Source organism: Capricornis sumatraensis, chromosome 19, assembly GCF_032405125.1.
Source record: "Capricornis sumatraensis isolate serow.1 chromosome 19, serow.2, whole genome shotgun sequence".
In the NCBI taxonomy this organism is placed as follows: domain Eukaryota; kingdom Metazoa; phylum Chordata; class Mammalia; order Artiodactyla; family Bovidae; genus Capricornis; species Capricornis sumatraensis.
Window position 1 is genome coordinate 41,268,800 of NC_091087.1, and position 26,254 is coordinate 41,295,053.

At 53.8% G+C, this 26,254-nt stretch overlaps 2 protein-coding genes across 3 annotated transcripts in view; one reads left to right on the forward strand and one right to left on the reverse strand.

The window, feature by feature from the left end:
* EDC3 (enhancer of mRNA decapping 3) overlaps window positions 1-9,138 on the forward strand; it is a 51,984-nt gene extending 42,846 nt beyond the window's left edge. The window contains exons 5-7 of the mRNA XM_068991411.1: window positions 810-963; window positions 5,991-6,208; window positions 8,772-9,138. Of these exons, the coding sequence (XP_068847512.1) occupies window positions 810-963; window positions 5,991-6,208; window positions 8,772-9,106 (707 nt within the window). The 3' untranslated portion in view covers window positions 9,107-9,138. The remainder of the gene's footprint in view (window positions 1-809; window positions 964-5,990; window positions 6,209-8,771) is intronic.
* A 2,491-nt stretch (window positions 9,139-11,629) lies between these two features.
* CLK3 (CDC like kinase 3) lies at window positions 11,630-25,735 on the reverse strand. Of its 2 annotated transcripts, XM_068991589.1 has the most exons (13): window positions 25,651-25,735; window positions 21,663-21,814; window positions 20,770-20,986; window positions 18,857-18,953; window positions 18,514-18,580; window positions 16,137-16,253; window positions 15,403-15,569; window positions 14,095-14,189; window positions 13,869-13,998; window positions 13,540-13,622; window positions 12,926-13,005; window positions 12,683-12,773; window positions 11,630-12,047 (listed from the first exon to the last, which is right to left on the reverse strand). In XM_068991589.1, exons 2-13 carry the CDS (start codon window positions 21,812-21,814, stop codon window positions 11,871-11,873), a joined length of 1,473 nt encoding a protein of 490 aa, XP_068847690.1. In that variant the 5' UTR covers window positions 25,651-25,735; the 3' UTR covers window positions 11,630-11,870. The 2 variants fall into 2 exon arrangements, with proteins under 2 accessions (XP_068847690.1, XP_068847691.1); XM_068991590.1 differs by lacking the exons at window positions 18,857-18,953; window positions 21,663-21,814; window positions 25,651-25,735 and having other exon boundaries at window positions 20,770-20,860.
* Window positions 25,736-26,254: the final 519 nt, after the last annotated feature.

The following is a 26,254-nucleotide window of genomic DNA, read 5'->3' on the forward strand; positions in this document are numbered from 1 at the left end:
GGCTCTAGACTTGAAGTGTACCAAGCTGCTGAAGACTTTGACCTTGTAAAACCACGTATTTTTGATGGTGTACTTTCAGTGACTGTGATTTGCCCTAACCTTTATAGAGTTGCAATTCGTTTATAGTGAGTAAAAGATTTCTTCTGAGTAGCTTAAAGGAAACCATAGGTTACTTTCCATGTACTCTTTCTCTTTGGTAAGAGTTTTAGGTTACAGTCACCCAAAAGGGGAGAAAACAACAAATTATTCGAGAAAGCAAGTTTCTAGTTGAATTTCTTTGGCCAAACAGAAGGGTAAATAGAGTAGAGTAGGAGGAGGAGGATGTGGGGAGCAGGTTGGATGGACAGGTCATCCTGCCTGAAAAGTGAATAGCGGGGACCAGAGGGTCAGGAGGGTTAGCTAGTGTCTGTTCCCCTCTAGGCAAGAATAAGGGGTCTGCTTATGAGGAAAACCTCACAGCTGGGAGTGGCATTTCCCCTACTTTGAGAAAAGCATGTTTTAATGTGGTTGGCAGCCTTTTCTTGACAGTACCAGGTACATGTTGGTGGATTTGGCCTTCATGGTCTAAAGGTAAACTTAGAGGTTAAGTTCACCCCGGCTTTGTGGTAGCCTGAACAGGTTGTTACATAGTTCCATATCCACTGCTTGAGCTCTGGAGAGCTGCATAGCATGCCTTTGTCTTGGACTATGCAGATGGGCTGAAGAGGGTCAGTCTTGAAGTCTTGGCTTTCGTGGATCAACTTCACTATTTGAAGAACTGATTTCCTGTGATCACTTTGCCTTTTTCCTCACGTCCTTTCAAACTGCAGACTCTGGCCTGGTTGTCCCAAGTATTTCCTACGAGCTGCATAAAAAGCTGTTGGCTGTGGCTGAGAAGCATGGCTTGACTCTGGAGCGGAGACTGGAGATGACAGGCGTGTGTGCCAGTCAGATGGCATTGACCCTGCTCGGAGGACCCAACAGGTAAATGCCCCCAGGTGGGTGGGGGCTGAGTGTGGGATGACGCTGCTCTGCCTTGGCACCACCATGGTGCCTCACACACGCAGGGGTTCTGCTGTTGCTCTTCTAACGTGAGTCTGTGTGAAGTCACTTTCCTGGACGCTACACAGCTTTTGTTTGCCATTCTCACCCTGTCCTGGGAGTCCTCATTATTCTTCCAATGCTTATGCATGCTCAGTTGTGTCTGACTCTTTGTGACCCCATGGACTGTAGCCCCCTCCTCCGGCTCCTCTGTCCATGTGGATTCCAGGCAAAAATACTGGAGTGGGTTGCCATGCCCTCCTCCAGGGGATCTTCCCAACCCAGGGATTGAACTCGTGTCTCTTAATGTCTCCTGCATTGTTGGCAAGCGGTTTTTTTTTTTTACCACTAGCACCACTTGGGAAGCCTCTTCTCCAACAAACCACTCTTTGATTCTTCCTTCCTGGTAGCAGTTGACTCTTAAGACTCCTGCCAACTAGCAGAAGCTTGCCTTCTAAGAACCTCCAGAGACCCAGTTTTGGTACAGCTGAGTGATAGGGAACTGCTGAGGGTACTTCAGTAATGCTATAACATGATTAGTTTTGTGTTTTAAAAACTTTGGCTGAGTAGATTAGCAGAGACAAGATTGGCGGCCATGAGACCAGTTAGAAAATTGTAACAGAAAACTGAGCCAGGGGCCAGGTGATGCTAATCCCAAGTAGGGAGGGCGGGGATCAGAGAAGTGGGTAGACTAGGGAGCTTTTTAAGGTAGAATCAAGAGGGCAGGGTATTGAGTGGATATGAAAGCTGATTGAAAATAGTGTCAGTGATCACTGAACTTAAAGCATCCTAGCCTGGATACTGGGCTAGACAGTGACAGCAGTCACTGTGATAAGGAACGTGGGCAGAGGAGCAGGCATGGAGGAGGTGGTAGGCTTTGTTTTGGATATGTTGAGTTTAGGACTGTGAGATATGCAGGTGGACTATTAGCAATCTGGATCTGAAGTTTAGAAAAAGGTCTGAGCAGAAGATAGAGATCGGAAGTCATAGCTGGTACGTGGTATAAGAATAGGCAGGCTCCTTTAAGGAGAAGGTATGAAGGGAGGAAAGGGCCTGGGATGGAATTCTGGGAAACATCAGCATTAAAGCCTAGTTAAGAGATGAGCCTTCCAAAGTAGCTAAGAAAGTTTAAAGCCAGAGAGGTAAGAGAACCAAGAGGGCAAGGCTTAAGAACCAAAGAAATGGTGTGTGAGGAATAAAGGGATGGTTAGCAGTGCTGATGCTGAGCGAGCAAGCACATTTAAGGTGGACAGGTGTCTGCTGGGTTTGTCAGCGAAGAGGAGGACATTGCTAGTCTTGTGGGAGGGTTGTGGCTAAGGTGATCACACTGACAGTGAGGTTTCCCCTCCTTGCTTCTCCACTCCTCTCCCTGTAGAGTTGTGTTCATCCACCTTGCCCCTTGACTCAGGCCGGCTTTCCCACCCGGATCTCTGGCCTGGCCTGTGCTGGGGAAGAGCCAATGGAGACGCAAAGGAGGACATAGTGCAAGTTGCCCTCTGCAGTATAGCATGCTCTTGGGTCTGCTGACTGTTGAACCTCCTCCCAGAGCAGCCATAGGGGCAACCCTTGGAATAAGCTCTTCCTGGAAGTATTTGAGACCATTAAGTGGCTTCCCAGAAATAGCAGTTTGAGGGCAGGACCTGAATGTCCTTCTCAAGTCCATTCCTCTTTGGTCAGCTTCTTGTGGTTGACTGTCCTTGTGCCCGTCTGTTCTCTCAGTGTCTGAGCTTTCAGAAGGGCTAACAGTACTGTTCTTTGCACCAGTTGCTGGCTTTCCTTTGAAGAAGATACCTCCATAATCACTTTCATGTTTGTTAATTGTTGCTCAGTGATGTCCGACTCTTTGCGACCCCATGGACTGCAGCACACCAGGCTTCCCTGTCCTTCACCAACTCCTGGAGCTTGCTCAAACTCACGTTCATTGAGTTGGTGATGCCATCCAACCATCTCGTCCTCTGTTGTCCCCTTTTCCTCCTGCCTTCAATCTTTCCCAGCATCTGTCCGTTCTAACGAGTTGGCTCTTGGCATCAGGTGGCCAAACTGTTGATTGGAACTTCAGCTTCAGCATCAGTCCTTCCAATGAATATTCAGGATTGATTTCCTTTAGGATTGACTGGTTTGATCTCCTTGCAGTCCAAGGGACTCTCAAAAGTCTTCTCCAATACCACAGTTCAAAAACATGAGTTCTCTGGCACCTTCTTTATGGTCCAACTCTCACATCCATACATAACTACTGGAAAAACCATAGCTGACTAGACAGACCTTTGTTGGCAAAGTAATGTCTCTGCTTTTTAATACACTGACTAGGTTTGTCATAGCTTTTGTTCCAAGGAGCAAGCGTCTTTTAATTCCGTGGCTGCAGTCACCATCTGCAGTGATTTTGGAACCCAAAAGAATAAAGTCTCTCACTGTTTCCATTATTTCCCCGTCTGTTTGCCATGAAGTGATGGGACCAGATGCCATGATCTTAGTTTTCTGAATATTGAGTTTTAAGTCAGCTTTTTCACTCTCCTCTTTCACTTTCATCAAGAGGCTCTTTAGTTCCTCTTTGTTTTCTTTGCCATAAGCGTGGTATCATCTGCATATGTGAGGTTATTGATATTTCTCCCAGCAGTCTTGATTCCAGCTTGTACTTCACCAACCCAGCATTTTGCATAGTGTACCCTGCATATAAGTTAAATAAGCAGGGTGACAGTGTATAGCCTTGATGTACTCCTTTCCTAATTTGGAACCAGTCTGTTGTTCCATGTCCGGTTCTAACTTGCTTCTTGACCTGCATACAGATTTTTTAGGAGTCAGGTCAGGTGGTCTGATATTCCCATCTCTTTAAGAATTTTCCACAGTTTGTTGTAATCCACACAGTCAAAGGCTTTGGTGTAGTCAATGAAGCAGAAGTAGATGTTTTTCTGGAACTCTCTTGCTTTTTCTATGATCCAGTGGATGTTAATGATTTGATCTCTGGTTCCTCTGCCTTTTCTAAATCCAGCTTGAACATCTGGAAGTTCTCGGTTCACGTACTGCTGAAGCCTGGCTTGGAGAATTTTAAGCATTACTTTGCTAGCGTGTGAGATGAGTGCAATTGTGTGGTAGTTTGAGCATTCTTTGGCACTGCTTTTCTTTGGGATTGGAATGAAAACTGACCTTTTCCAGTCCTGTGTCCACTGCTGAGTTTTCCAAATTTGCTGGCATATTGAGCGCAGCACTTTAACAGCATCATCTGTTAAGTGATGTTAAATACCATGGTATGTTAAGTATCATGCATTTTTTCACTGTGCCTTCACAATAGCATTTAATTTGCTCCCCATTGCTTCACCTCGAAGGTAAGTAGTAGACCGGGTTTTAAAATGAGCAAGCTAGGGCTCAAGAGAGCAGAAGGACTTGGCCCACATGACACTGGTGGCTCACGGTGAAGCTCGGTCTCCAGTGCCTGGACTCTGACCCCTGCCGTTGGGTCTGTGGGTGTCTGGTCTGCTTTGAGTTCTCGGATGGGGCATGCCTCTGTGAGAGGAAGAGTTCATTTAGGGAATAAACCCGGGCGAGTCAGATGAACTCTGCAGTTATCTGTGAGCAGGAAGAAGTACTCACCGTATATTTCCTTACGATGCAAACATGGTGGAGCGAAATGAATGACTTGGTGTATATGAAAGTACATCACCGAATGCCCCTGAATTTATTTGGAGAGGGTTTCCTCTTTGGCTTGACAACATCTGTCTTCCTCTCTTTGGGGAAAACCCATAAGTGACTGTCCCTGCTCCACCCCAAGCAGGGACCTAAGCCTCTTTCTGGCTGTTCATCTCCCCTGCCTTCCTGCCCAGGGGCAGACAGCACTGTCTGGGAGTTGGGCATAGCTCTAGGGCTAATTTTAACTCCCTTATTTACGGCTTCTCTGGACCAGAGGGGTCTCAGCCTTTCTTTTGGGGTGTGGGGGGGTGTCTCCACTTTGAATGGCATAAGAAAGTGACTTCATCAGAAGTGAGTGTCCAACGCAGCTCCCAGCCGGGGAGCCATTAGCCTTCTACCTTCTCTGTGACCAGAACTATAATGATACCAGCATCAGTTGAGCCCTTTCTGTGTTGGTTCCTATTCAGAGTGCTTTACATCCACTCATTCACCCAGCAGTCTATGAAATGTAGTAGCTCCAGCGTTGCCTTTATTAGCTTACTGGCAGCTCAGAGACGAGAACTTGGACTCGCAACTAATTGAGTATGATTTACAGCTACCCTCTTTGGTACTTGCTGTGAGTCTCTTAGGAATTGAGCCAGAGTAACCCTAGAAGGAGTGGGTCAGAGATTTGTAAGTGAGGGGCTCTCTGGGCAGGTGAAGTAGTTTGAGCAGAAGCAAGAAAGAGCCTTCAGGTGCCAGAGAGAGTGATGAGACCAGTCTTGCTGCAGCGGAGCAGGCACACTGGGGAAGAAGAGTCAAGGAGGCCGCAGAGGTGGGAAAACCTCTTAGCCGAGAAGTGTTTGATGTTATAGGTCCTACAGTGTGTAGAACAGAAAGTGTTCTTGGTTAGCAAGCAGTGTTCTGGCAGTGGTGTTTCACCGAACAAGGTCAAGTGAACTACCTAGTGCGTGTTAAGCCGCCTCAGTCATGTCTGACTCTTTGCGACTCTGTGGACTGTAGCCCGCCAGGCTCCTCTGTCCATGGGATTCTCCAGGCAAGAATACTGGAGTGGGTTGCCATACCCTCCTCCAGGGGATCTTCCCGACCCGGGGATCGAACCCAGGTCTCATGTCTCCTGAATTGGCAGGTGGGTTCTTTACCACTAGCGCCACCTAAGAGGACCCAAACATGAAGTCTGGGACAGTGGGAAGCCCACCCTGTGAGCTTGGCCTGTAGTGGACTTTGTCCTCCCCTCTAGAACCTTGGCCCTGAGAGCAGCAGGTGCCAGGGGGTGTCCAGTATACCAGTATAGGGGGCAAAGGTTTGGCAGGTCTTGGCTGATGATGCTTCTTTACCTTCTGTTCCAGGCTGAATCCCAAAAACGTTCACCAGAGGCCTACAGTGGCCCTGCTATGTGGGCCTCACGTGAAGGGGGCTCAGGGTATCAGTTGTGGAAGGCATCTAGCCAACCACGATGTCCAGGTCATCCTCTTTCTGCCCAACTTCGTGAAGATGCTGGAATCCATTACCAATGAGCTGTCTCTCTTCAGCAAGACCCAAGGCCAACAAGTGTCTAGCCTCAAAGGTGAGCCCTCGCACAGGGTTGGGGAGCCCTCAGTGCTTTCATGGTCTGGTGGCGCCACCCAGTGGCGACAGGCGGAAAAGCACCACAGGGGTAAAGAGCACTTTGCTCATGAGTAGTCTTAGAGTCTTAAGGAAATAAATACCTTTGGTGTCGACTTGCCTATTTCCCATCCCTTCACCTTCCTCCTCCTCCCACCACTCAGATGGAGAGGTGGGGATCCATTTATTCATTTCACAGATAAGTACAGAATGGGCGCTGTTCCTGACACTGGGGATATGGCGATAGATTTTTTTTTTTTTCTTAATCCATGCTTTTGTGGAGCTTACATTCTGGTTAGGACAGATGACAAGTGACATTTCTCTCAGGTCAGATGGTAGTAAGTGTTATGGAGACAAATAAAACAGGGAAGGGAGCTCGAGAATGTTGGAGGGCTGGGTGGAGGGAAGCGGTAGACTTAATTTCGGGGCCCATTATACAGGGCCTGTGGGTCTTTATGCAAGGCTTCAACTGTTAGTCTGAGTGAGATGGAGAGTCACTTTAGGAATAAGTAGCAGAAAGATATAATCCAGCTTGGGTTCCAGACGATCATTACGTCTGTTGTTTGAGCGCAGACTGTAGATGTACACAGAATTATTAAGGCTGTTGTAATAATTAGAATAAGAAGTGATGGTGGCTGAGACAGCATGAAAGTGATGAAAGGTGGTTAGTTTCTGAAGCAGTATTGAAGATAAGAGTTTATAGATTGGATGTAAAGGATAAGAGAAAGAGAAGGGTAAAGAATGACTCCAAGGTTCTTAACCTGAGTAACTGGAAGGATGGAGGTGCCATCACTGAGATGGGAAGAGCTGGGAGAGGTTTGGGGAAGAAGAGCAGAAGCTCAGTTGGAGATGCCCTTTGGATAGGCAGGTGGAAATGTTGATTGATGGAGATGAGTCTGGAGTTAAGAGAAGGGATCCAGTCTGGAGTTACAAGTGTGGGGAGGTGGTATTTAAAGCTGTAATGAGCCTGGATAAGGTATCGTCTAGGAAGAGAGACTAGATAGGTTGTTAGAGTGAGTTCTTTGGATAGAAGTTTAAGGGACCAGCTAAGAGACAGGGAAAGAGTGGGGAGAAGGAAAGCCTGGAGAGTCTGGTACCTGGAAGACAAGTAAAGAAAAGAGGGTGTGAGCAGCTGTGTCAGCAAGCCTTTCTAGGTTGAGTTCAGATGGAGATCGAGACTTCATCTGAAGTCTTCAGCCACCATCACTTCTCGATCCAATTATTACAACAGCCTTAATAATTCTGTGTACGTCTACAGTCTGCGCTCAAACAACAGACGTAATGATCGTCTGGAACCCGAGCTGGATTATATCTTTCTGCTACTTATTCCTAAAGTGACTCTCCATCTCACTCAGACTCAAAGACTTGACTGCTGGATCCAGCGGTGTGGACGCCCCTAGTGATCTTGACAGGAGCAGTTTTCAGTGGTACAGTGAAGCGTGGTCTGATTGGAGTGGGTTGAAATGAGAACAGGGGAGAAGTGGAGCAAGTAAATGTGGCCCAGAGAAAGGGCCTTGCCAGGGATCAGATGGCAAGATAGGGCCAGAACCTCAGTCTCTTAACTCGAAGGGAAGATGCCATTCCCACTCTTAAAAGCCTCAGGGCTCACAGGGACACCCCCATCCCCACCTGTGGTGGCCTGTTCTGAGACTCTTAATTGAGGTATGTTAGTACTTAAGGCTGAGACCTGGGGAGGGGTTCTCATATGTGGATTCCCCCTCATAAGAGCTGTAATATGATGCCCTTTTTCAGGCAGTTATTCTTCCTTAGCTGCCCACAAGGCTTCCTATCCCAGTTGCTCCAGGATGTTTACCCTTGAGTTTGGTCTGATTTCCGCTAGTCTCAGTTTAACCTCTTAGGCTGGTCAGGACTTACGTGCTTATTGAGCCATCTGTTCTTACACTGTGCCAGAGGCTTGGTGAGAGCAGAGAAGCCTTTTTAAACACCTGGGAGAAGTGAGAGATTCCTTCCCTGTTCTTAAGTTTGGGCTGCAAGAAGGACTCATTTCTATAATAGGGGACCAGCAAGGCCAGTGTGGGAGCAGGCCAGCCCGGTATAGAGTGAGCACGCTCTTGCCTATTCACACTTCTTGGGCTAGACAGCAAATGGCAGTCAGCCCAATTCTCCTGGGCCCTGGTCACATCCTCCCCCTCAAGGCTGACTTGGTAATAGAGCCCACCTTCCCAGAGCTTATAATTTACCGGGAAGTTAGATGTGCAGACGAGGCAGGCGCCTCATGTCCTGAGCTCTGCTCACCCAGCACGACAGTGCTTCAGCCTGGGAGCTCCACGAGGACAGTGGTCCATTGGGCTGACATACCCTTGGTCTCCAGCACCCAGCCCAACCAGGTCTTGGAACTCCTGGAGCCTGAGTCCCAGCCCAACCTTGAAAAGCCTGGCCTCTGCAGAGGCATTGGAGTGGTGTCTGAATAAGACACTCTTGGTTGGGGTCACCGAGGTTCTTGTCCCAGTCTGGACTGCTCTCTACTTTATAGGGGTTACAGATGGCACTCTTTCCACCTGCAGATCTGCCCACTAGCCCTGTGGACCTGGTGATCAACTGTCTGGATTGCCCCGAGAATGCCTTCCTGCGGGATCAGCCCTGGTACAAGGCAGCTGTGGCCTGGGCCAACCAGAACCGGGCACCAGTACTCAGCATAGACCCTCCTGTGCATGAAGGTGAACAGGGCATCGATGCCAAGTGGTCGCTGGCTCTGGGCCTGCCTCTGCCTCTGGGGGAGCATGCAGGCCGTGTCTATTTGTGCGACATCGGCATTCCCCAGCAGGTCTTCCAGGAGGTGGGCATCAACTACCACTCGCCCTTCGGCTGCAAGTTTGTCATCCCACTGCACTCTGCCTAGAAGGGCTCTGGCTGGGCTGGACCTCGTAGTCCCCTTCTGCTCCTGACACTGAACTTGACAGCGAACGCCTTAAGGATGTGAAGCTTCATGGACCTTGTTGTTGAATTTCTTCTCTTTTCATTTTGTTTCTTTGAAAGAACAGATCATATCTAAAACTGACCTGTCATGTGCCCTGAGCCAGGGAAGGCTTCCCTGCTGGGGGCACGGGGCGAGTGGCAGGCTTAAGTGCACAGTGGCTCCAGGCATCTCTACACTCGGCCCCCTGCATGGTCAGGTGGGGCTTTGTTTACAGACATAGGCAGCTCACAGACCGTACACGTCAGGTTTACAGCCACTGGGCCTGGGCCGATGCCTCACGGGGTGGGGCAGTCCTGTTTGGGGGTCTGTGCTTGCTCTGGTTCAGAGCTTGTGGCTTTGTCTCCCCTGCTTCCTCCACCCAAGCGGCCCTTCCTCTGATCGTGTAGAACTGGCTGCGCTGCCGCTGTCCGCTAGAGGGCAGACTTGCATTTTCGGTTCAGTTTGAGGGCTTTGAGGCCTTCCCCGAGCCCCACCGTAAGATGATGGGGCCTTTGACCCTTTCTCCTGAGCTGATCAAGTTTTATGCTAGACTTTTTTTTCCCCCAAGGGTCCTTCCTCCTTTCCACTCCATCAGTCTGAGAGGCAGGGAAGGGGGCGGCCAGGGTGGCGTCTGAATGGTATTACTGTATTGGGATTTTTTTTTTTTTAACTGTTTTTCTGTTGTCTTCAGCACAGGTAGTATAAGCTTATGTTACTGTAGAACCACAGTGCCCATCTTGCCAGCAGTGCCCCCCAATCCCATACTCTCTAGCTGGGGACTGAGCCTTTGCCTAGTCTGGGGCCAGCCCCCTCAGGGTGCAGCTTTAATGTTCAGTATTGGGGAGGCCCCTGGGGGAGCCTGGTGCTTCTGTCCTAAGCCACCACGCCCCCTCCTCTTTGCCTGCACCCAGACCCCTACTCTCCTGCCCCCTCTGCCCTTCCCCTGAAATGGTCCTTTGCAGCTGTGGGCGCATGTCCCTCCCACCCCCCCACCCCCCCAGCTTTTAGTGTCTGGGCCTTGAACCCTTTGATTGTCCTCTCTAGATGTGTAGGCTCAGGGCCAGCACCCTGTCTCACAGATGCCAAAATGAGGCTAGTTCTGGATGAGCTAGCTGGTGGGCCTCAGCCTTAGGAACACAGTGCTGCTCAGATCCTAAGGCACTGAGCCCCTAGATATTCACAGGCCCTGGAAGTTGGCAGAACGGGAGCCATGTCCTGAAGTTCCCGAGAGGGGCCCTTGCAGAGGCTTGTGCTTTAAAGCCTTTTTCAGGGCTTCAGGCTTCCTTCTGCTCTATGCCCACCCAGTATGGTTAAGGGGTTGAGTGGAAGGGCTTGCCAAGGATCATGGATGCAGGGTAGGCCCTGGTACCCTGGGTTTCAGGATACTTATCACTTTCCTTATAGGAGCATAGCTGGGGAAGATTAGGCAGGGCAGAGAGGGCTGGTCCCTCCTTTCCTCCCAGCCTCCCTCAGATAGTCTCCAGCAGTAGAGGGAGGCCAGTGACTGTGAATCCCATGCTGTGTATCCTTCCTGAACCTCTGCTCACTCTCAGGGCCGAGAAGCTCCTGAATGAGGCCCTCTCTTTAGAGGTGGGGCCGTAGTTTGAGGAGCAATGCTGGGTTACAGGCATTTTAGTAAGCAACCACTCAACAGGCTCTGGCTGCCTGTTAATGCAGTGAGGTCCCCTCAATGGGTCCAGTGAAAAGCAAGCTAGAACCCTGGCCCGGAAGACTCTGCTTGCTCCAGTGAGTCATGGTGACCCTGTGGCTGATGGCCTTGTGTTGAGGGGCCACTGGGAGTTGGTGCCCAAGCCTCTATTTTCTCCCCAGGCAGCACTGGAGCCTCTTCCTGCCCTCAGCCTGGGCCTTCCCCAGTGGTGGTAAAGATGGCATGATTCCTCCATCTTCACCTCTTTTCAGAGGCATCCTACCCACAGTGCCCAGCTCCCACGGGGCCCGTCAGGTGGCCAAAACTCATGCAGCTCTTGGGGAACCAAAAACCAGCACTAAAATAAAGCTGACGACAGGAATCCTGTGTGCTGTGGTACACTGCTGTGTGGGCCGCAGTGCAGTGAGGCACTGGATCCCCAGCCCTGAGAACCTGCCTTGATCCTCACACTTGACCTCAGCAAGCCAGTTATTGGGCATACACAGCCTGATGTCTCAGCCAGACAGGGCTGGAAGGAAAGGTCAAGCTGGTGGGCCAGTCCTGGCATTTCTTTGGGGCTGAGAGGCACAGGGGCCAGCAGGGAAGCGGGCGCAGGACAGGCCCAGGTGCCTTTCCAGACTTGAGCAGGCCTACCGCTGCTCTCCTGGGCTCAGGGGGACACCCGAGCTGCTGGCTAGCCTTTCCGGGCCTGGCCCAGTTCACACGTAGCTCTCCACAAGCAGCACCGCTAAGAAAGACTTTATTAATAAGGTAGGGAGGGGAGAAGGCAAGGAGCCTGGAGATGGACAAACTGGTACCAGGGGTTACAAACAGTAAGAAACACTTTATTATAACTTTACAACATATAAATAGCTTGGGTCAAATCTGTGCTTTCTGGCAGCTGGGCATCAGGTCTCCTCCCCTGCAGGCTCCTGCCTTCCTTCACATTGCACTGTTCACTGCGTGGCTCTGGCCCTGGGGCCGGTGGTAGAGGTTGGAGGAAAGGGGCCGGGCAGTCCAGTCCCGCTCTCCATCTCCGGTGCAGTGGCTACACGCCTGTCATCTGCTTGGGTTGCGGCTGGTGTGGAAGGACCGCTCCTCAGGGGTCAGACCAGCAAAGAAGGGGTGCAGCAGGGCCTCCGCCAGTGTGATGCGCTGGGCAGGGTCAAATTCTAACATCCTCCTCATCAGGTCAAACAGCTGCACGTGCTCCAGAGTGTCTTGGAGCATGTAACTCTGCTCAGGGACACAAGGTGCCTCAGTGTGATGGCGGGCCATGGGAAGCCACAGCCGGTCCCCTTGCCTCTGGGAAGCCTTGCTGCATGGCAGAGGAGGCAGCATGCCCCCCTGGAGGATGACTACTGCCCTCCTGGACAAGGAACAGCTCTTTGCTTTTCGCGCCTATAATCATGTCTGCTCTGAACTTTGTCAGGCTACCGGGTATCTTGCTGACTTGATGCCTCTGCCCCCATGTGCAAAGTTCTGACAGGTGGGTACACAGCACCTCTGTGAAATTCACTTGTCCAAGCACCAAATGCAGTTGACAGAGGCTTCCTGGCCATGTCTAGGTCTTCCCTCACCCCCCCCTCAGTCCTGCCAGGTGAGAAAAAAGGGAATGGGAAGTAACAGGGTCTCGGATATCTGGCTCTTCGGATGCCCCCTGATTACATCAGAGCCACCCTGTGGGGAAGGGGAAGAGCTAAGGGCCCCTCTAGTTCAGTTTGCAAGAAGCCTCACTGCCAGCACCTGGCAGCCTTGGGCACAGGCTCCCACAGAGCTGGAACGAGGAGGCCATTTTTAGCTGTCTGGCCTCTGCCCAGTGCCTGGGGTCTCCTTGGCATGAGTTGAGCTGAGGGAAGCCAGAAACTGACCTTCAGAGGTTTGCAGTTCTCCTTCACATACCGGCCATCAGAACTGTTCTCATCCCAAACCAGGCCCCCCTTGTAGAAATATTTCTGCTTCCTGAAAACAAAAGACAGGAAGGGTGGAGTCTTAAAGCCAGAAAGAGCAGCAGTGCAGAGAAGAGCAGCGAAGCAAGGCAGGGGACCCTGGCCTGACCCAGCAGGAAGGTCTGGGCAACAGCTCAGCCAGGTCACTCCGAGACACATCCTTACCTTGTCCGGTGGATCATGTGTGATGGGATGGGCCCTAGGATCTTCTCCATCATCACCAAATGCTCTCGGTTCTCGTGGGTCTGTGGAAGGGTGAGGGACACAGCAAGTGGGAATCATGACAGCCTCCACCCCCTCAAGGTCCCTCAGAGTATAAGGGATAAGAAAGACGGTCAAGGTTTCTCCCTGCCCCAGGAGGTACAAACCCACCAATGGGATAGCAGCTGCAGCCTTTCTGATGTGGCAGCCTGGGACCAGGGAGAAAGCCAGCCTCTTCCCTCAGGGTGACTTCTCAACCCTTCCAGTGTGCTGCATGAGGACTCATTCTGGCTAGTTCCTCCCTCTCCCCAGAAAGTGCCCTGCCCCGGCCCATCTCCGTGCCCTCACTCACGCTGTGCCCCTTGCCTGGAACACTCCTCCCACCCCAGTTCTCCGTCCCTGATGACTGACTGCAGGAGTCCCTGAGTGTTCCAGCTACCCTGACTGACCTCTTCCTTCCCAAGCATCTACAACCCTCAGGAGTCTAATCTCACAACATGCTGATGGGTGGGTGGGGGTCCCTCCCACACCAGGCCTCTGCAGCTTAGGGTTGGGGGGTGATGAGGGAGAGGCCTTACCTGGAAGAGTGTGAAGCCCCGGTAGTACTCAAAGAGAATGCAGCCGATGCTCCAGACATCGCAGGGCTGTGCCCAGCCCAGCTCTGAAAGCCAAGATGGGGTGGGCTATGAGACTCCGCTCTGTGCTCCCAGACTAGAGGTCACAGGGCAGCTACCACGCTGTCTGGCAAGACTCCTGGCCCAAACCCAGTAGAAGTCCCTTTCTTAAGACCAAGTCAACAACCACAGAGTTAAGACACTGGCTCCAGGTGTGGACAAGCACCACACTCCATTTTCATAGCCTGCCAACCAGTGCCTGCTTTATTGGGCTCGGAGCTGCAGTCACTCACCAAGGATCACCTCAGGTGGACGATAGTGACGGGTGGCCACGATGGTCGTGTGATGCTCATGGTCAAAGGTAGCACTGCCGAAGTCAGCCACTCGGATGCTGGTGTTCTTCACTGACTTCTCCTCACAGCTCTGAAGGGCAGGGAAGGGGAGCCAGGTCAGAAGTCTGTACTGGTAGGTAACCGACTCCTCGAACAGGGCCTCAATCTTTACCCCACCAATAAATACCTTGTGCTCATTGTAGAGGGTTTCAAACTCAGAATTCACGAATAGGATGTTCTCTGGCTTCAAGTCTGTGTGGGTCAGTTGGTTCTCATGTAGAACTGGGGGAGCAGGAGAGGAGGGAAGCAGACACTGAAAACCTGGGCTTCCTCTCTGGCCCTCCTGCCAGCTCTAGGCCAGCTCCCTCCTCCAGAGCCAGCCTGCTGGAGCCCTCAGCCCCTAACCCCAGCAGTGGCACACTGCCTCTGCCAGGGCTTCCCTCTCAGGGGTTCTCTGTACTTATGAACTCAGAGGGTTCTAATTCTTGAGGGGGCAGGGGAGATGCCTTCCATTTAGAAAACCTCCTTCCATCTGTCTGCAGGGGACCAGGTCTCTCACCAAAGCTGCAGGATCAGTCTTGGGGTGGTTCCCTCTCCCCAGCACCTGCTACATAATTTGCAAGGCCCAAGGCAAAATGAAAATGTAGGTCTCCTTATTCAAAAGTTACTTAGAATCTAAAGATAGTAGTAGGAGAGCATTAAACCAAGCACAGGGCTCCCTATGAAACAATGAAGCCAGTCCTGCCTTTCTCCCCTCATCCCCGAGCAGGGGGACGTCTACCTTTTCCCTCCAACCATGTCCCACCGACGGTTGTACCCTGCCACTCATCACTTTTCCCATCTGGCACTCAAGACCCTCCCGACGGTGTAGCCCGTCTCTCTTTACATGGGCCCTCTCTTCACCACAGTGAGCTGCAGCACATGCCAGGCTCTGCGCCAGCGCTGGGTGGCTCACCTGGCTTGGAACGCTCTCCCCAGTCCCGCCATCTATGCAGACCCTGCTAGTCTAGCTCTAGGTCTAACCACCTCCTCTCCAGTGAGCCTTTCCAACCTGTTTCAAGCACTACAAATCCTGCAGCACTGAGCACAGGTACCACCTTAGAGACTGGCGGACAGATGGGAAATGATGGTGAGACATGGTGTCTGTGTGACAGGATCTGTGGGTGGGATCTACCAGGTCAGTCTGCGACCTCTTCATCTTATGCAGGAAGGTAGGCATGGGGATGGTACGGGGCTAATCCTAGAGCAGCTCTCTCCCTTCTCTTCTGGAGAGCCTGGGGTCAGAGGCCAGCTCCGCAGGCCCCTGGAGGGGACTGCAGCCTCTCCATCGTCACAGATTCCTACTTGAAGGCCTTTCAACCAAAGGGGCCCTAGTGTCTCAGGCCCAGCAGAACAGTCAGCAATGTGTTGGAGCACCTGATGGGAGGGCAGGGCCACCAGGTGCCTCTGCTGCAGACAGGAGGCTCCCCCTGCTCCACTTGAGGTGGGAACTTACATCTAAGGGCGTGGCAGAGCTGGTAGGCCATGTGCCGGACATGTGGTAGAGGGTAAGGCTGGAAGTTATTCTCCTTTAGGAACTCAAAGGTGTTCTTGCCCAGGAGCTCAAAGGCGATGCACATGTGACCGTGGAAGTTGAACCAGTCAGACATCAAGACGCACAGGCTGGAGAAGGACGGATGGGGCTCAGGGTCTGTGCTGGGGGCTGGCTGCCCACCTGCTTCCTCAGGTGAAGACAGTCCCCACTCCCTCCCAGGCTGCTGGGTCACACACAGGATGCAGATTCACAAAGAGAAAGAAAACTATGGGCACAGTCCCTGCTCTCAGAGAGAGATGACTTAACCAGGCCACTCCACAGGACGAGTGCCCTCTGCCGAGCTTCCTGAGTCTGCAGGGCTCAGCACAGTGCTTAGCGGAGGGGAATGCTCCGTGTCTGTGTGCTTCTTCGGTTATCTCTGACTATATGAGCACCCTGAACAGTTTTGGGTTTATATCTTGTCTAATGCCCACCACAACCCAGTGAAGCCTCTAATTCACAAATGCAGGGCAAGGAGGCCACCTCAGAACAGAGAGCTGATTGCAGTGGAGCTTAGACTGAAACCCAGATGTTCCTTCCAGCAAGACTCACTCGCCGGACTCCCCCGGCTCTGGCTGCTGGGAGAAGGCATGGTGCCAACCCGGCAAAACACTGACCCCTAGGAAGCTTCCCACCCATTCCCTGCCGACACTCACAACTTGTTCTCTTTGTCCTTCTCCTTGATCTTCTTGAGAACGTTGATTTCTAGCCGGGCGGCCTCCCGGTACTTGCCTACGTTGCGGATGATCTTCAGGGCAACCTGAGACTTCCCTCTGGACCGGGGAAGGAAGCAGCAGTCCTCATGAAAAGCTATGCAGCCCTTCCCCCACCCTCCACCCCAACCCAGCGACTCCTGGCAAATGCTACTTAGGACTCCAGGAACAGGGCTGCCCTGAAGACAGCAGACTCTTGATGCCCAGCCTGCCCCACACAACTCCAGACCTCTACCTGTGCAATACAAAGCTGCTATTGACAACCGTGCCAGTCTTAGGTTTTTATGATCTCAGCTGCTGCCAGCTCCTGGGGGGAGTGGGCAGAGAACAGAGCCCTATCCTGCTGACCAGCACCAGCCCTAGAGCTTGCTCAGTTACCTGACCTGGAGTCCAGTCAGTCTGACCCTGGCTAGGCCACCCACTCAGAACCCTCTGCTGCACCTGCTGACTTTCCTGAACACATCACCAACTCTACACAAACTGCTCCTCCTGGGCTTCCAGGAGGGTGTGAGAGCCTGGCAGGAGGGAAAGGGGCCAGCAGAGGCTCTTCCCCTCACTGAACCCCAGGACTGATCCCTCAGCGAACCTCTTGGCCCCACCTGCCTCAATACCAGCCATGGCATTTGTCAGAGACCCCCGAGTGCCAGGAACCCTTATTCAGTGTCCAATGAGGATTTTAATAACTCCTGCTCCACACCTCCCATCTTACCCCCAGAACTACCCCTATATGCCACGAGCAGGTGCCCAGCAGAGAATAACTGGGGCAGTTAGGCTACCAGGCGCAACACTCTCAGGAAGGGAGAGCCAGTGCTCAGATGCCCAGTGGGAAACTAGAGTGATAAGCCCTGGCCCACAAGGGTGTGGCCTAAGGCCTCTGGGAAGCTGGCCTTGGTGCCAGAAAGGTTCACAGGTCGAAGGGCAGAGGCATCTTCTAGAATACCACGCATTTTTCTCATCCCATTTTTCCAGATTTTCAGGGTAGGAAAGGACCTCAGAGGAAAAGCTGTAACTCCAGACTCCTGGAACAGCATCCCTTAATAGCATTCCGACCCTTGAGACAAGCTCATCACTTCCACACAGCTACTGCCAGAGTTGGGCGGCCCGTCCTTATGTGGAACTGAATTCTGCCTTCTCACAACAAGCCCACTGGCCAACTCCCTCTGGACTCCCTACAGGTTCCCTGAACTCTGGGCCTGCCCTTTAGTGACTTCAAAGGCTCGCTTCCCACCTAGCTGCTCAGAGTGACAGCACAGAGAGCCCCAGGCGGCACAGCTCTCACATCTGCCACCTCTACCACTGTATGCTCTGCGTGTCCCTACGCCCACTGGCCCCAGCCCTAACTTCTTGGGCCGCAAGGGGTCTGAAGGGTGTTTAAATGGGAACTGGGTGCCCAGGGAGGCTTCGTTGGTAATAATCACCACCTTAAATTGGGGTCACATGGCGGGCTGAATTGCTAGGCTTAACTGTCCTTTCCAGGCACCCCTCAACGTGGAAGCGCCAAGTACAGCAGTACCCAGCTCCTCCATTCGAGAGCTGGGGGATACAGGCGGACCCTGAGCATATTTCTTCATCCCTAAAATCATACAAGAGTCACGTACAGGCAACACATGGCTCAAATGAGACAGCAAGGACACAAGCACTTTCTGGCCAAAGTGCCACACCAAAGAGAGGCCATTTAAGGCTCAAAGGCAGTGGGTTCGCAGGCGGCAGCCTCCCAGCCTAAGGGAGAGGAGGCAAGGGTTCTGGTCTCAAGGAATGGCAAGGGACAAAAAAATTTTTCACTCTTCAGTCTATAAGGGGGCAAGGGACCCCCAGCAGGATCCCAACACACACAGGTGTACCCCTGCTCTACCCGAGCACACTCTAGCCACGCTGCAGAAGGCAGCAGCCCACTTGGCGAGAAAGCCCAGGGTCTTGCTCCTCTCAACGGGGGCCTGCATTGCCTCTCAGGCAGACCTCCAGACGGTGGAGGCTCATGCTTGAGTTGGGCTCAGCAGTATGCCCAAACCCCTGCCAGGCCGCTAAAAAGAGCTCACAGGAAGCAGATCCAGACCATGGAGGGGCCGGGGTCTTGCCCTGTTCTGATCTCCACCACAGCCCTGAGGAAGTGGGGAAACTGGAACAGCACCATTCAGTGACCAACAGTTCTAAAGCAGAGATGCCACATGCCCAGGAATTCCAGGAATTTCTCCCTATTTTAGGGGATCAGCAAAAACCCAACATGCACAGGAGTTTGGTGCTACTCTTCAGAGAGAAAAAGGTAAGCTCTGCCACCACCTTCAAGAACCTCGGGCCAGCTCTTCCCAGGAAGAAAGCTCACCTGGCATGGTCCAAGCACTCCACCACCTTGCCAAAGGTGCCTTCACCCAGGTTCCCCACGATCTCATCTAGAAGAGAAAAGAAACAGGGCATGAGAGCCTGGAGGACGGAGGGCTGGCAGCTCCTGCAAGTTCACAGCATTCAAATTCTCAAAAACATAAAAGGTTTCTTTCTCACTGCTACACTCTTAAAAACAGAAGCTGCTAGAGTCTGTGTCATTCAGGCAATTACTGGTGGCCCCTCTAAGGCACCACGCGCAATAGCGGCCCCTCGGGCAGGAGAGGTCTCGTCTAACAAGGGGGATAGAAAGTAGAGAGGTAAAGTTTTACGAAAGGTGGCTGTACATCGCTCTTGGAGCCAATCGCCGATCCGGCACACCAGGTGGCCCTCCTTGTCATCTTCCACACTCCGGCTGCTGCGCTTACTGCTCTGTTGGCTTCTCTGCATGCACCGCCCCCCGAAACGCCATCCGACCAATCGCATGGTAGGCGGTTCCGATTGACAGATTGAGGTGTCAGTCAAAGGCAGAGGTGGAGACGGTGAGGAGCCGGTGGGTTGGTTGATTGGATTTTCCAGATCCCAGCATTTCATAAGGCACACAGCATATATAACGATAGGGATATTGCAAGGGACACGTCAAGACACAAACTGACTTCAAAAACAGAAAAGTAAAAACAGCTACAGGTATGTAAAGAAAACTCGGACATTATCTAAAAGAAAGGCGCCGCAAATGCTCAGAAAGACGCCCAGCCTCTGCTGCTAAGGGGCCGGGCCATGTGGAGAGTCGCAGGCCTGACTCCCTCCTCCACTGAGTCTCCCCCTCCCGGCCCTCCCGTGTCGGCTTCGGCCAGGGTGAAGACGCAGTGAGAAGGGTGCAAGAAGACGGCGGGCCGAGCCTTGGTCAGATCATCCAGAACGGTCAGAGGCCACTCTGGTTCAGCTGCAGAATGCCCAGTCTGTCTGCCCACGCGGTCCTGCACATGCCCGACAGCTGCCACCTGCCCCTAGACAGCATCTGTGGCCAGACTCAGCATCACCAGCAGAACCAGCCTTCTGTCGGCAGCCCTTGCACCACCAGCCTCGAGCAGAGAAGGAGCGCTGGATCCTCTGGGCCGGCCGACTCTCCAAGGCCTACCACCACAACGGCCCACACAGGCCCCAAGCCAGCTCCTGCCCTGGCCTTGGCACCGAGGCGACTCACAGGCCAGACCCAACTTGAGCCTCATGACAACAAAGGGCACCAAAAAGAGAAGAAGCAGAGCCACACACCTGTGGCAGTGTGCAGAGAGGGCACCAGGCCATGCCGCGTGCCCAGTCAACCCTCAACCCACGGCCACTCAGAGAAGTCACGGGAAAGCTCGGCAGAGAGACACCTGGCCCCCCTCCACTGCCGCACCACCACTCCTCAGGGCCTCGCAGCCGGGAGCCAGGGAGCCAAGGCAGGGGGCTGGGAAGGGAAGACAAGACGGCATATACCCTCCAAGACACAAACTGGCCTTCCTTCCCAGAGAGCTGAGCGCAGAGCAGGTTCCTGGTCTCAGCAGAGATCTGTACAACACTCCGCAAGAAGAATGCTTCCAGGCCCTGCTCTGGGCGTGTGACCTGCAACTGGACACGGCCTGGAGCTGGGGCCTTTCTGCCCCGCCCCACAGGCAGCTCATCCCCCTCGCCTTGACTGCCCCTCACATGAAGAGGCTAGACTGAAGAGGGCAAGCCTGAAGGTCAGAGGGCAGGTCCCAGTCCAGGCTCACTGACGGACGGACCCAGCCCTCCGCCCATGGGCACTCCAGCCTCCAGGCCTCTGGTGAGGGGTGTGGAGAGGAGACTGCAGAGGTGGACGCAGTCCACGCCAGTCAGAGCACTCAGCCGCGTGGCGGGGCAATCTCTGGGTGGGAAGGACCAGGTCAAACAGCTCCGGACCACATACCAGCAACCCTATGAAGGATCCTGAAGAAGTGACCCTGGCCACTCACACACGTGACCTGTGCCTGGAGCAGTGTGGAGACAGGGAGGCCAGAGGCCAGCCAGCGCCGGAACCAGAACCCCTAAGCTGCCATTGCCAGTGGGCCAGAAGACAGAGGAGCTGGGCCCCTGCTCAGCCCTGCAACTGGACCAGACAACACATACACACACACACACACACACCAAACGCGCGTGCGTACGGCTGGCAGTACTCACCCAGACCAGCCACCTGAGAGAAGGCTAGAAAGAGACGAGGCCTTCAAGCCCCAGCCAGCACACTCTGGCCACCACTCACCGAGGAGGCGCTGCTACAAGACCTGGTGCGGCGTTTGTGGCAGTGGTGGGCATGCTTGCGGGTCCGGTACGGCTCCCTCTCCCGTGATCGCCGGCGATGATGGCAACGTGAAGATCCATAGTAGTCCTCTCCAAAGGATGGGCTTCGGTCTTCACACCGGTATGTGTCACTGTCACGGTGCTCCCGGTATCTCCTCTGGTAGGGCAAGCGGTCATGGCTGCCAAGAGTCACTGGTCAGAATTTCCTCCCCCCAAGCAGGCTCCTGCTGCCAGGCAAAACTTGTGGTGGGGTGCTTGCAAAGGGCTCACAAGGGTCGTCTGTTGGAGCAGAGGCATCTGGACTATGGGAGGTGGGGAGGGGGAGCACGTGTATGTGAACTCCAGTCTCCAGACCTGGGGCTCCTGAAGGCATCCTTCCAGGGCAGCAAGAGGCAGAGCATGGGGGCGGGGGGGGGGCCGGGTAGCGTGGCAGAGGGCCTCTGAGGGCTCCCCTATCACAGAGCTCTCGGTGGCCTGCTAAGACTGTAAGTTTGGCCTAGGGGCGGAGATAAGACCAGAGACCAACCTCTGGAAAGGGCTGAGATTATGTTCCTAACCCACACTGAGGAAGGCTCAGAGGTTAGGAGGGGAGATGCTGGCCTACAAAACGGGGGAACATGTTAGGAGAAGGAAGACTCAAAGACAGACAAAGAAGGGGTGGCAGGATGGCGGTGAACGAAGGCCAGGGGATGCAGCTGAGATCAGAGGAGGAGACGGGAGAGGGCAGGGTGGTGACCCACGTGCAGCCAAGCAGAGGCGCAGCCGCCTGAAGAGGCCCAGGGGTCACAAGCCTCCAGACCATCTCCCCAGCCCAAGGGGGAAGGGGTCCTCCCTTCCCACCTAACTCCCTCTCACCTTCTAGACCGAGATCTCCGCGGTGGTGGCTCCCTTCGAGACGGGTATCGCAATCTCCCTTCGTGTTCCCGACTGTAAGACCGCCTCCTCTTCCATCGGTAGCTCAGGTATGGGTCTGGCTCAGGGGAGCGGTATCGCTTACAGTGATGCATCTGGGCCACGGAAACAGAAAGCCCTGCTGAACATGCAGCCAGCCACTGGGCTGCCTAGGCACTCCTGAAGAGGCCCATTGTTCTGTTTGGGGGCAGCCCCTCCCAGGGGTTTATGAAGTGATGAAGAACTCTGAGGTCACACTGGTCAAACAGCAGACAATGGGTAACACCCTTCTCTACTGGTGAACAAACAAACAGCTGCCTCCCCAGCACAGCTCTGGCCTAGTGGCCTGAGCACTCAGGGAACCAGGTAGCCAGGACCGGTGTTGAGACCGAATGCAGGAAGGGGCTGGTGAGCACCACCACAGAAGACCCCCAGGAAGAAAGGGAGCCTCTCATGCTCAGCTCCCTCCTGCTCGTCTGTAGGGTCCTAGGAAGGGCCTGTTCTGTTGAGCCAGAGGTCAGAGTCAAAAGGCTGCTGGCAGGGAGCCAACACGCAGGAGCAAGGGGTGAAAGACCTCGAGTTTGAGAAGCCAAGTTGCCTGGCTGAGGCCCTGAACTGTACGCCACTCAAGGGAGTAAGGACTACAAATCAGTGTGAGGAGCCACAGGCAGAAATGAGCAGACTAGTCCTCGGACAAAGAGGGGCCCCAAAACATTCCCAAGCCCACCTGAGGGTCTGGTCAAGCAGACATGGGGGTCTATCCAGCCCTTGTTGGTCTAAATTCAGTCTCAGAATCAGCAAAGATGCCAGGTGTCTTCAGAGCAACCAAGTTAGTTGCCTGAGGCCTATTTCGCACCCTTAGACCACCTGCCACTGGTGCCATGCCCAGGCAGTGCCTCACCCCCAGCAGGACCATTACTGTTCCCTCCTCTAAATCCCCTGCTCCAGTACCCTCTTCTGCGCCCATCTCAGGAGGAGCCAGAAGGCTGTCTGTCTGACAGGCTCTATGTTCAGAGAGGCAGGCCAAAAGGGCCCCACCCCATTACTCCTAGTTCAGTGGGAATTTACATTCACCACAGGAAATTGCCAGGTTGGTTCAGCCATGTGGTCTGTGAGGCCAGCTCCCCGTTCCACCCGTACCCCAAAACACGATACTGCCTCCTTGGGAGGGCTCGGTCAGAGACTGTAGCCAGCCTCCCTCCCAATCCTTCACTTGGCCATAGTCAACCAATGGTGGTCAGTCCGGGGCTTGCCCGATGAAGCACATTTTTGGAAAATCCATTGAGGCTGCCCCATCTCATGAGAAGGGTCTGTCTGGAGGAGAAAAGGATGGAACAGCTCTCCTTGAATGAGCAGGTCACCAAAGCATATCTGACAAAACACCTGGGAGCTTTCCTGGGATCCCAGGAAAGTCACTGCCCTCAATCTCCTGGCTAGCAGCTGTCTTCTGCCCTCCACCTGAAAGTCTAGGCCCCAGCAACCCTTGAATACTGGAGTGGTTGCCATGCCCTTCTCCAGGTGATCTTCTCCACCCAGGGATGGAACCTGCATCTCTTAAATCTCCTGCACTGGCAGGCGGGTTCTTTACCACTAGTGCCACCTAAGGACATTTTAAAAGTCCCTTCCAAAGAACCATAGGGGAGAGCTCTGGGTAGAAAACCCTGAACAAAATCCCAGTGCTGCTGCTTACTGGTCTCTTAACCTTTTACAAATCACTCAAAACCCTAAATATTTTGTAACAGCTCAAGAGCTCAGACTGCAGCTCTGTTTTGGTTATCAGCAGATTAATGTTTCACTGTTTCCCTGCCATTATGGCTGGGTCAGGTCCCCAAGCAATGGAATGAAGGCAGTATCTCACATCTCACTAAGTGACACGGAAGATGCTCCAGTGATCAGAACAAAGGCACTGCCCATCCTCACTGGGCAAAGCATCAGACCTGGAGGACCTGGTCTAGTTCACAACAGGCCAAAGACTCCCTCCTGGGACCTACAAGATTCATGTACAGACACGGTCACGTTAATGGAAACAGCATAGCTTCAAAGTCAGAGAGAAGTCAATCTGAATCCTGGCACTGCCATTTCCAGCTTGTGCCTTTAAGCAAGTTATTAAACCACTGCAACCTTCAGCTTCCTCTTGCAACACGGGGATAGCTCTGTGAGGATTAAATTATGCCACCCTGTAAGTAACATGCCTAGTACATGCCTTAAGGTCAAATGCCTAGCACAGGTCTGGGCCCACAAGACGTACTGAAGGCAGCTTTTCACTAACAACATTAAAAAGGTTCCAGGTAACTCTGTGTTAAATGCCTTAAGAGCATTGCATGTGCGCATGCTAAGTCAATTCAGTCATGTCTGACTCTGTGACCCTATGGGCTGTAGCCTGCCAGGCTGCTCTGTCCATGGGATTCTCCAGGCAAGAATACTGGAGTGGTTGCCATGCCCTCCTCCAGGGGATCTTCCCCACCCAGGGATGGAACCTGCGTCTCTTACATCTCCTGCACTGGCAGCCGGGTTCTTTACCACTAGCGCCACCTAAGGACATTTTAAAAGTCCCTTCCAAGGAACCATAGGGGAGAGCTCTGGGTAGAAAACCCTGAACAAAATCCCAGTGCTGCTGCTTACTGGTCTCTTAACCTTTTACAAGTCACTCTGGGCCTTGGTTACCGTATCTGGAAAAAGGAGATAACACGACCTCCCAGCCAACTTGGCAAAAGAGAGGACAAGTATAAGAGCTATATAAAACACCACACACAAAGCAATCATAGAGAATATAACTTCCTTTAACACGTGCTAGGCAGCTGAAATATTGGAAATATCAGATGCTCATTATTTCCAGCTAGGGCTCTAGGGCCCATTTCTCGTCAATTATCTCTAATTCTTAGATCTCTGCAAACAGGTTGTTAAAAGAAGGTAAGGGCCACAATTATGCTCTGGAAGGCTCTGCTCTGCACAATGAAGAAAAAGGTAATGCGAAGAAAACCAGGCAGAGGATGCCAGCTTTTCTCTGAGCACAGGCTTACATCTCATTTGCTGCTCCTGGCCAGAGAACTGGGCTGACAAGAAGAGCAGCCAGCCAGGTCAGCGGCTGCCCTCCCGGATCCCTGCCACCCCAGCGCCCCACGGTTATTTCTGGCTGACGCTGCCCCACCACTGCAACCTCAAACCTGCCACCTTGCAAGCCGCCACCACCGGGTGAAACGCTCCTCCTTTTCAAGGGCATGGAGGAGGGGAGCTGGAAGGCTGCCAACTCCGCTTCGACGGAGCCCTGGCTCAGGCGATTCCCACCCCAGCCCTACGCCAGGACACCCGCACCCGGAACTAAAGCACAGAGACTCCCGGAGCGAGGAGCAGCCCGGGCATTTGTACTGTCAGCTGGGCCTGGCCCCTTCTCAGGGCTGGAGCGGATCCATCATCACAACAAAACAAGCAGGGGGCCTGCGGCCCTCGCTCGCGTCCCTTCCTGTCGCTCGGGTCCCAGAGATCTCAGAGCCCCGTCCCCCGTAACCGCCGCCAGTGGATGCGAGGGGAGACCTGGGGTGGGCGGGTGGGGGTGGGGGGAGGCAGGCCAGCTTGGGCTGGAATCAAACTCCAAGCCGCGCGGGGAAGGTGTCTGCGAACTAAGCCTCGAGCCAGGGGGAGGGGAGGGGGAGGGCTGAAAGCCCCTCCAGGGTATTCCAGGTAGGGCCCCGACCCCACTCCGCGGGCAGGCTACAGGGCCAAAACTGAATGGATCTCTGCAGGGGCCTCAGGCCTCTCACGCTCGGATGCCGACTCGCGGGAGCGAGCGGTCGGGGTCTGTGGTAATCGCCCTCTGGGGAAGAAGCGGCGGGTCAGGGGTGAGAGGTCGGGGCCGCGGCCTGAGAAGGGCCGAGAAGAAAACGAAAGGGAGTAGCCCGAGACCGAACCAAGAGCCCCGGGACCCACACCTAGCGCGCCCTCCCCGCCGACTCACCGCCCTCCACTGCTCCCGTCGCGGGCCCGGGCCCCACACTCACGGTCTCCCAGGCTCAGGCTGCTGCTAGGCCCCACTCCCAGCTCCGAGCGCCTCTTCCGCTTCCGGCTCCGGCCTCCGCCCGTGGCAGCCCCGCCCCTCGCGTGACGCAGCCGTCCTCAGCCCGGGCTAGACCTGGCTCAGCCCCGAAGCCGCTCTAACCCCCGACTCGAAGGCTCTGGAGGACCTGTCTTCTCTGTACGGCTCCGTGGAGCAGCGGCAGAACCTGGTTCCTCTAGGGTCGAGGGGAAGTCCTTGACCGCGGTCCGCCCTCCCACCGTGTCGCGTCGCACGTAGGCCCTAAAGACGCGACGGGGGCCCAGCCCGTGGCGGACGGCTCCGAGAGCCCAAAGCTGGAGCCCCAATCCCGCCTGTGCCTGTCTGTCCCTTCCTGCGCGCCGGGAGGAGGGCATTGTTTCGCTGTCGCCTCGGTGAAAACCAGGCGGGGCTTGAGCGCAACGCCTGGCTCCGGGGCCCAGGAGGGGGCTAAAGATCACGGAGACTGGAGCAGACGGTCCCAACTACCGGTTATGTGGAAGAAGCAAATGAGACCTTATTCTTTGTG

Excerpts from the sequence above, each read along its gene's own strand:
- CLK3 (XM_068991589.1), bottom strand. The coding sequence starts at position 21,814 with ATGCATCACTGTAAGCGATACCGCTCCCCTGAGCCAGACCCATACCTG. Across the intron at positions 16,254-18,513 it reads GAGTGCTTGGACCATGCCAG|AGGGAAGTCTCAGGTTGCCC; the intron begins GTGAGCTTTCTT and ends TCCCCGGTCCAG. Across the intron at positions 13,006-13,539 it reads GGGGCTTCACACTCTTCCAG|ACCCACGAGAACCGAGAGCA; the intron begins GTAAGGCCTCTC and ends ACCCTTCCACAG.